General features: G+C 50.1%; 1 protein-coding gene across 1 annotated transcript; it reads left to right on the forward strand.

Moving 5' to 3' along the window:
* Positions 1-660: 660 nt before the first annotated feature.
* Positions 661-7,846, forward strand: ALKBH6 (alkB homolog 6, nucleotide demethylase). The gene is made up of 6 exons (XM_078616895.1): positions 661-884; positions 2,557-2,625; positions 3,337-3,397; positions 3,998-4,149; positions 4,485-4,583; positions 5,965-7,846. The coding sequence occupies exons 1-6, from the start codon at positions 843-845 to the stop codon at positions 6,289-6,291; spliced, it is 750 nt and encodes a 249-aa protein (XP_078473021.1). The 5' UTR covers positions 661-842; the 3' UTR covers positions 6,292-7,846.
* Positions 7,847-9,806: the final 1,960 nt, after the last annotated feature.

The following is a 9,806-nucleotide window of genomic DNA, read 5'->3' on the forward strand; positions in this document are numbered from 1 at the left end:
CAGGGGTACTTCCCGACAAGGTAGAAAGTTTAAATTTGGTACCCAGGTAGCTTTTAAGGCACAAACAGCAGAGGAAAAAACAAATCTGAAAATACGAAATTTTTCATTTTAAGGGCCCCAAAATCTCGATTTTGAGTTTCACATAAACATGTTTGTGCGTGGTGTCATGCAGAAACCGTTCAATTCCGTTTTTTTTTCGTTCGATAGAGCGTTACATAGCAAATACAATTAAAGCGAGAACCATTCTATCTTTTATTGTTTTTCACATATTTTGGATTCAAGCGGTTTTGAACGAAGAAAATCCGCATTTTTGATGTTCAAATCTGCATAATTCGAAAACTGTAAAAGATAGAAGCTTCCGCCTCATTGAGTATTAAGTTCATAAATGTTCTTTCTAATAAAAATAAAAACATAAACTTTAAATTGAGCGGTTTCCGATGAGTACGCCTTTAAATACAAGAAGTTGTTAAATCAAGTCGTCAACAATGTGTTTTTTTCTCAGAAAAATATTTTTTTTGGAGTAGTTGTTCGTGTCTGATCGTAGACAAAAATTTGTTAAAACATATCAAGTTCATTATTATATCTATTGGAAAACTTTGCCTGGCGAATGACCTTTATGAACCAGTAATTCAAATACACGTGTCCGTGTGTCATTTCTTAGGACACTAATTGCTCACTACGACCCCTAGTGGCGGTCGCCTCTCTCGCAGTGCATCCTCTTCCTCGTTCCTCTGTGCTTCCAATTCAACAGCAACAGCAGAAGAAGAAGCAGCAACAACAACAGCAGATTAAACAACAACAAGAACCGAAAGTAATTCCCCGTAACTTAGGCCCCGATTACCATGGAAACGATCCAGGCCCTGGAGCCTCACCGCCTGCTCAACGTGAGTAGGCCCAGACACCGAAGAGCCACCGTACCCCGAAGCCTCGGACTCGCCTGGATCGGCTGCCGGGAAAGGCGCGTGGGGACCCGGGCGTGGGGACCCGGGCGGGGGGGGGGGTGATAACGATAATTGAATACGCCACTTAAACCTGGTTGGGCTTTCAGACTGATACGGGAGCCGCTGTGATACTCGCCAATGTTACGCTTCGTGTAACAACGTAGTCTCCACGTTTTTGCCGATTCAAATGCTGGATGAAATTACATCTTCACATATCCATAATAGAGGGCTTTATCGCGTAAAATATGAATGTGTCGTTAAACCCGCCACCACCCGACACGGCCAAATAGTAAGGTTTGTCACGTAAAAAGACGTGCCCATTCGTTACTTGTAACAGTACTAACCGGTCGTGTGTTGGAGAGTAAACCCACAACAACATTTTACAATTGGAGTACGACGTTTCGCCAGTAATCACAACCAGCATCATGAGGCGGACAGCCAGAGAGAGTTGTGGTGAAATCCTGCTGCTGTGTCGGTCTTAAATAGACACGGGATGGGGAACACATTCCTGCGGAGGGAGCTGGTAGGAACGTTGGGTTGCTTGGTGAATGGCCAGGGTCAACGGCGGCGTGGTGTATTCCGCAAATATGCCCGACTGTGAGGGCGGGCACAAGCCGGCGTGAGTAGGTTAAACGTTGAGTTTTATAAGGGCACCACGGGGTGACCAGCCCCTCCCCACCCAGCCCCACCCCTCCCACCCCCCACCCAGCCCCACCCTCCCCACCCAGCAGCACCCTCCCCACCCAGCCCCACCCTCCCCACCCAGCCCCACCCTCCCCACCCAGCCCCTCCCCTCCTCACCCAGCCGATTCGCTATGAAGCTCTTTTCACAGGTGTCCAGTATGTGACCAGAGGTCGCTTGAAGAGACCTTAATAGGTAGCGCTGTGATATCCGCTTTTGCGGGCCGTTCTCTAATACGAAGACGGGTCACACTGCTAGTCCAGTATGGACGCCTGTGAAAATGAATTATCGGGAGCAGGAATGTACCAAACGTAAAACGCAGGAATACATTTTAAAGTGATGGGTTATTTTTGTGCAGTCAATGGATGGTGAGACAATACACTATCAACTTATGTACACCATTGGAACCTCATTTGCCAGGAAAAATATGATTTGTTTTTTACCCTTTTATCTGGCAAAAAAACTGACACCTTTTTACTGGCAAATGAGGTTCCAATGGTGTAAATCCTTACCCCGAGCTCTCATACTCTGATGGTGCATTGTCTTTGAGCTGTGCGCCTTTTGGCGTCATCTGGTCCAACTCCATGTGAGACTAGGCTCTAAGGAAAGCTGTCTCGGGTGTGGACCAATCAACTTCAAGGACAGTGCATACATTATCAGAGTTATGTTTTTTGTTTGCATTATGTGGTCTATGCAAACATGACTCCTCGTAAAAAAAGGTGTCAGTTTTGTTGCCAGATAAAAGGGTAAAAAAACAATTATCAGCTTATGTACAATTGTGTAATTGTTGCAAAGCGCCTTGGAATTATATTAGCTACACCTTGCAAACCCAGTTCACACTCTGGCTCTCGGCGGTGCGAGCTCCACGCTCTTACTTCAGAGGCCCCACGCGGCCACTTCTCAGACTCGTGTTCTTCGTGTGTTTGTTTCAAGGTGCCACCAACAATCTACTACGTGCCGGACTTCTTGTCGCACGGCGAGGAGGAGATGCTGCTGAGAGAGGTGACAGACACGGGGCGGCGAACGAAACTCACCTCAACTATAACTAAACTATTTTTTATTTTACAAGGTTAGGCTCAATGAGCTAGGTAGCTTTTTTTTTTACAAGCGTCCTGGCCACAAATTATAGCTCAACGAAGTGGGTTATTACGTGTAAATTTATAGCAGCCAAATAATCTTAATGCACGTTTCTAAATGTGGAGGAAAAAACCGGCGGACCCGGAGAAAAATCCACGCGACCACGGGGAGAGACACGCAAACTCCAAAAATAAAGGCATCAGGGTCGGGATCGAACCCGTAACCTCCTGTATACCAGGCGAGGTAGTTAACATCTCACCAACGTTTTGCCATTACCATCGTCACAGCTTCGTCGCAACCTCATCACTATTCCTGTTGTCGGGAAATGGCTGCGTGATTTGCAGTCCTCACTGTATGCTCTGCCTCGTCTGCAATGGATCACATCTTCATCACATCATCACAACCTCATCGGAGGCGGGTCGCGACCTCATCACGAACGGATCATAACCCTCTTCACAACCTCACTATAAATCATCGCCACCACCCTCATCACAGCCTCATTGCAATCCTCATCACAACCGCATCGTACACTCTGTACGACCCTCATTGCAATCATCATCACGACTTCATGAGCCTCGTCACAACTCGTTGTACGAGGTCATCAGAAATGGACCGCAGCCTCTGCTCGTGTTGCAGGTGTACAAAGCGCCCAAGACCAAATGGACGCAGCTGTCTGGACGTCGACTGCAGAATTGGGGTGAGCACCCTTGTCATCATCGTCGTCATCGTCACCAACATCAACATCATCAATGTTTTTTCTACTGCTGGATGGCTTCATCACCATCAGCAGCAGAACTAGTCAATCCACAATGGATGAAAGCATCTCCAAGCACTTCTCCATTCGTCCTTCCTGGTCTGGCAGGGCCACAAAATCGATCTCACTCCTGCACACAAATGATCTTTATCACCGAATAATACGTGTATGCACACGTACACACGATTATATGTGTCAGCATACAATCTGAAAATTGATCGAAAAAAATCAAGCTTCAATCTGAAACTCCTCCGCTTGTAAATACGCTTAATGCTGCTGATGATGACTACGATACTTATAATGTAGATGATGCGAATAAAAATGGTGGTGTTAATGAGTACGATGATTTTTAAAATGACAGTGTTGATGATGATGATTATTTTGATGATGCTGATATTAATATGAAGTTGATGATGTGCATAATGTTGACAACGATATTGACAATGATGCTGTAAGTGATGCTGTAAGTGATGATTATATAATAATGTTAGTGATGGTGGTTGTGACGACGATGACGATGTTGATGATGTTGATGGGGTGCAGGGGGCCTGCCGGACCCACGGGGGATGCTCGCGTCCCCTCTGCCTCCCTGGCTCGCCCGCCCGGCCTCGCGCCTCTCTTCCCTCGGCCTCTTTGATGGTCGCCAGGCCAACCACGTGCTGGTTAACGAGTACCGCCCGGGCGAGGGCATCATGGTGAGAGCCCTTTCTCTCGCGTGGGTATGTGCGCGTGTGTATGGGGAGCGGTGGCGCAACAGTTAGCGAATTGCGCTACTAAACCGGCGACCCATGTTCGATTCCCGCTCACGGCCAACACCGCGGACGATTATCTGAACTGGTCCTGGGCGTCCCCTAGATCGACTCAGCCTCAAATGAGTACCTGGTGCAGTGTGTACACATCAGCACTGGGAAGACCAAGGCGGCCGAGCGTGGTGTGCCATGCCAGCAATCGTAGGTGCTCACGAACAGCACTTGCCACAACATTCTGTTAAACGCTCCACGGGGGATCTTTTTGTCTTGTCTTTTCGCAGCCTCATGAGGACGGGCCGCTCTACTACCCCACCGTGACGACGCTCAGCCTGGGCTCCCATTCCGTGCTTGACTTTTACCCCGCCGTGCGCTCCACTCAGGTCCCCACGCACCCTAAGCAGAGGTCGCAATCGGATACCCGATACCCGTACCCTACCCGATACCCGTACCCTACCCGATACCCGGCTACCCGTACCCTGGTGCGGCCGGGTACGGGTAGGCCGTGAGTCACTGGTGAGTCACCGTTTGTCACTCATTTCGGGTAGGGTACGGGTAGGGAACGGGTACCCGTACCCGGCTGGGTACGGGTACGGGTACCCATTGGCGACCCTGGTGCGGCCGGGTACGGGTACGGGTAAGGAATCAAAACCCGTTTGCGACCTCTGACCCTAAGCCACTGCCTCCCTCCCACACCCCGCTAACTGCAGGCTGCAACATAACCTACAGCTGGGGCTGACAGCCCATTGCTTGCCCAGTCGATTACAGTATTCCCTCGTTCTTCACGAACTTGATATCTGCGATTTTGGCTGTCCGTGAATTGCATTTGGGTCTCTACACGACTGCTCCGAGAGAGGGAGAGAGAGAGAGAGAGAAAGACAATGATGAGATAAAGTGGTGAGAGAGAATGTGATGAGATAAAGTGGTGAGAGAGAATGTGATGAGATAAAGTGGTGAGAGAGAATGTGATGAGATAAAGTGGTGAGAGAGAATGTGATGAGATAAAGTGATGAGAGAGAATGTGATGAGATAAAGTGGTGAGAGAGAATGTGATGAGATAAAGTGGTGAGAGAGAATGTGATGAGATAAAGTGGTGAGAGAGAATGTGATGAGATAAAGTGGTGAGAGAGAATGTGATGAGATAAAGTGGTGAGAGAGAATGTGATGAGATAAAGTGATGAGAGAGAATGTGATCACCAGAACGTATCCCTTGCAAATAGCGAGGCAATACTGTACTAAATTGTTGCAGGCCAGGATCATGATTTAACTGAAGTATTCCCGTTTGTATTAGTATTGACTTGTAATGCTTGTCATGTTTGTGCCGTCTCATGTGTATTGTTTTGTTGTCTCGATCCGATCATCGGACTAAAGGAGACATTTGAATTTAATGTATGGCAAATGTAAACAATCGATTGTCAACACACAGCGTGATACATTTTCTTGAGCTTAAGAACTGACGTTAATCCACGAATCGATTCGTGACTCGTAACAATCGACTTAATTCAATGAAGTCATGGCTTGATTTCAGCCCGCCCAACGACATGGAAACCTTTCCACGCCTAGCACGCCACATCCAGTATACGGCTCACTATGAGTGTGCCTACTAATCACGTACCCATTCTAGCTTACTTGCCTATTAGTGACGAGTCTGATCAAGCCAACTGCCACCCGCAAAATATTCCGTGAGATAACGAACCCTGGTTCAACTGATGCATCTTCATCGCACACCTTCTTGAACCCCCATTTCTCCATTCTCACCGCCAGCCCGTCCTCCAGGAGCCCGACGGTGACCCCGACTGCCCGGCCGCTCGCTCGCCCGTGTTCAGTCTGCTGCTGGACCGCCGCAGCCTGCTGGTGCTGCGCAACTCGGCCTACACGGAACTGCTGCACGGGATTAAACCTGTCATGGCCGACGACGTCGCCACCACCGCCGCCGGCGCGGCCAACCTCGCACTGGTGCCGTGGGCAAGCGCCGGGGCCGGTGGGGAGGCGGCGGTGTGGCCGGCCCCGCGCGGCACGCGGGTATCGCTCACTATCCGTCACGTGCCTCGCACCGTGCGCGCACCCGTCGTGCTGACGGGGAGGAGGTGACGGAGGAGGCAATGGAGGAGCTGACAGAGGAGGATATGGAGGCGACGGAGCTCCACATCCTCCTGTATTGCATCTGCCCATCTCTTCTCCAGCCCGTGCCGCTCCCGTTTAGCCCCTTCTATCCGGCCAAACAGAATTCTGCTTGGCCATGCGGTGGCTGGGCATGCGGGCTACATGACCCAGCCGACGCAACCTCACCTGCCGGAGAAGTTAACCGATGGGACTGTGTCGAGGTCTTTCGAGGATCTGTGAGCTCCTGATATAATCCAACCTGGTTAAACCCAAGATGGATCGTGAGTTGGCCAGCCTGAATGTTTCAAGCTGGCACAGACGTTCCTGTAAAATTGTCCAAGCTTCTCAAGCATACAGAAGGGAGGGCATAACTGTGACAGTGAAGACCTGGACCTTCGCATAAAGCAGTAGGCCAGACAGCCTCCATGCAGCGTTATGCAGTTGATGAAAATATAATTCTGCTAAACTGATTCGAAGTTAAACATCTTGCTGAACTATCGCTGGTCATACGCATAATGCCCAGGGTGGGGCACTCCTGCACTCTGTACAACTGCCCAATCACCCATGGAGAGTTGAGGGGGGTGGAGTGTTTGACGATTTCAAATACCCAGGCCGGTGGCTTGTTTTAGTCGGGCCCGATTTTAAGGCTGGTGAACAATTTAATTAGATATCACTTTTTGCTTTTTGACAGAAGTGTTGAGATTTTGTATGGTTGGAACCACACGGAGAGTCAGAGGAACACATGGGTCAGGGAACACGCGCGCATCCTCTTGTGAAGTGGGCTTTGTCAGGACACAAGTTGGCTATGGGGGCTGACGCCCGACCGATGGGCCTGCTGACAGAGCGCCAACCAGAGGAGAGAACGCAGACCCTGGATACGGAGCGCTGAGAGCAGCTCTCATGCAAATTGGATTGCGACAATGCGGGGGGGAGTCCCTTCATCCAGCAGTGGATCAAACAGGGCTGATACGAGACTCACTTCTGCCACTGGAGAAACAGCTCGCGTGTGCAAGACTTGATCGGGAGGTTGTCTGACCGTACTTCACCATGCCGCTCGGTGTGGTTTCATGAAGTGGAGGGGTGGTGGCGGTGTCCAGGACCGGTTGAGGCATTGCTCGCCACCGACGCTCACCGTGGCCCAGAGGTCGCAACCGGGTACCCGATACCCGTACCCTACCAGATACCCGGCTACCCGTACCCGGCCGGGTACGGGTACGGGTAGCCGTTTGCGACCCTGGTGCGGCCGGGTACGGGTAGGCCGTGAGTCACTGGTGAGTAGCCGTTTGTCACTCATTTCGGGTAGGGTACGGGTACAGGTAGGGAACGGGTACCCGTACCCAGCCGGGTACGGGTACGGGTACCCATTTGCGACCCTGGTGCGGCCGGGTACGGGTACGGGTAAGGAATCAAAACCCGTTTGCGACCTCTGCCGTGGCCGGGAATCTTAACTCGGGTTGTTGAGTTCGTCGCTCGGCACACACAATCTACGCGGCGCCACTGCTCCACTCCTGTATTCTGCCAGAATAAAAGCAGCTCACCATTGTATTTTCTCCGTGTGTGCATTTCAATCGCTTGTGGCCGCGTTATGTGTGCTGTGTCGCCACTGGGACGCCCACGTGAATGGCCGGCTACGAGAACTACAGAAGTCACGCGGTTGGTTGCTCATTGTGAAATGTGTTCGCGCGAAGAGACCGACGCGGCCCATGTGACCCGGCCCTCGTCGGGTCTCGAAAGCTCAGCGGGAAATGAGCCTGGGTAGCTCTTGAGATGTAGCGATCGCCGTGAATATTGGGAAGCCACTGGAGCTATGCACTTTTAAATCTAGATTAAAAGCTAATTTCTTTACAACTGCTTTTTGTAGTGACCTCGTGGAGCCTGACCCCCCAGGTGAGATGGCCACCTGGTGCAGCAGTTCTGTGTTTGGGCATTAGGCGGTGACCATCTTACCCGGGGGTACAAGTTCAATCGGTGGAAGGCAGGGGTCGTCAACATGCGGCGTTATTTAGAAACACCGTCGGTCTCGTATTCTATTCACATATTGAGTTTCTTACCGAATTTCGAGAAAAATTGCCTCCTTTCGTAATTTGTATTGCCAGCCCCTGGTGTAAGGCCAACAGATTGGAGTCGAGATGGAGACAAAGATCCCCCGTATAGCCTTAACAGACTGTTGGGGCAAGTGCTGTTAGCGAGCAGCACCTATGAAGGCCGGAAGGGTACACGAGCTGGTGGGTGGCCAGCACCACGCCCGGCCGCCTTTGTCTTCCCAGTGGCGATGTTTACACACCGCACCAGGTACGCATTTGAGGCTGAGTCGATCTAGGGGAGGCCCAGGACCGGTTCAAATAATCGCCACTGGTGTTGTCGGGTTCGTAGCGCAGCGTAGCGCTCACCGCTACTCCACTACCGCTCCCGACAGATGGAGACGAGATGGAGACGAGTTCTTATCATCAACACACAAAGGCATTGTTAATTAACACCGAGCGCCAGGCATCCCAGAGGTGCTGGTGGTCAGACTCTACAAGGCTTAGTTATATACAATGAATCACAAGGGGTCCCAAAAGAGCATTTCCCCGGCTTGATGAGCGTCGTATTTAACGATGTGATCCCAAAGGTTTGGCAAACGATCGCCCAAGGAGCCCGGCATCGATGAGCCTGTCATTTAGAATGACCGCCGCCTTTGATCAACCCACGGTGAGCATCGTGGTGAAATATGGTCAAATAACCCCCCCGCACGGCGTGGTGAGGCCCTCATCCAGCAGTGGATTGACAAAAGGGCTGTGCCACGCACTCTGGTGTTCTCTCATACGAAGCCACAACACCAAACTCTTTGGTTCTTTCGGTAAAGTCACGTAGGTAGAAATAAAACAAAACAAATAACGACGTTTCGATCGCAACACAAGCAATCCTCACCAGGTGGGACAACCACAGCAAGAAAATGCTGAAGTCTTATTTTATTTCTACCTACGTGACTTTACCGAAAGAATCAAAGAGTATGGATTCCTGCAGTCACGAAAGCTTCAAACCACAACACCAAGTTGTGGAATTGGCCAAACATCCAAATGTAAGCAGGGCCCTCTTGAAAAAGAGGGGTTTTGAGACTCAATTACATAGCTGTCAACCCTTTATGAGTGCCCCCTACCTTGTTACCGACCAATTAAGACCCTATTGGTCACCCCGTGGCCCTTATACATCTCAACGTTCATCCTACAAAGCCCCATCACAAGACAGAAACGCAAACAAAGAGAAAAAAGTAATATTTTGCCCGTATTGGACCTGAAAACTCAATTTGCCTGTACAAGAATAAGGGACAACCCGTGTGGGTTGACACGGTATGCAATGAGGACTTGCGCTAGGCCAGAGGTTGGAAACCAAAAATAACAAGACGATTCCTTTCGATTTAAAGCTTTCGTGACTGCAGGGATTCATATTCTTGGTTCTTTCGGTAAAGTCACGTAGAAGGGAAATAATAAAATAATATGAATATAAAACAATAACAATTCTCA

This window comes from Lampetra planeri, chromosome 52 (genome assembly GCF_965212315.1).
Source record: "Lampetra planeri chromosome 52, kcLamPlan1.2.h2, whole genome shotgun sequence".
Classification (NCBI taxonomy): domain Eukaryota; kingdom Metazoa; phylum Chordata; class Hyperoartia; order Petromyzontiformes; family Petromyzontidae; genus Lampetra; species Lampetra planeri.

What these genes read in the sequence shown, in the direction of transcription:
- ALKBH6 (XM_078616895.1), top strand. Translation starts at nt 843, where the DNA reads ATGGAAACGATCCAGGCCCTGGAGCCTCACCGCCTGCTCAAC. An exon ending in GCCCGGGCGAGGGCATCATG is followed by an intron (nt 4,150 to 4,484) that starts GTGAGAGCCCTT and finishes GTCTTTTCGCAG; the next exon opens with CCTCATGAGGACGGGCCGCT. An exon ending in CCGCCGTGCGCTCCACTCAG is followed by an intron (nt 4,584 to 5,964) that starts GTCCCCACGCAC and finishes TCTCACCGCCAG; the next exon opens with CCCGTCCTCCAGGAGCCCGA.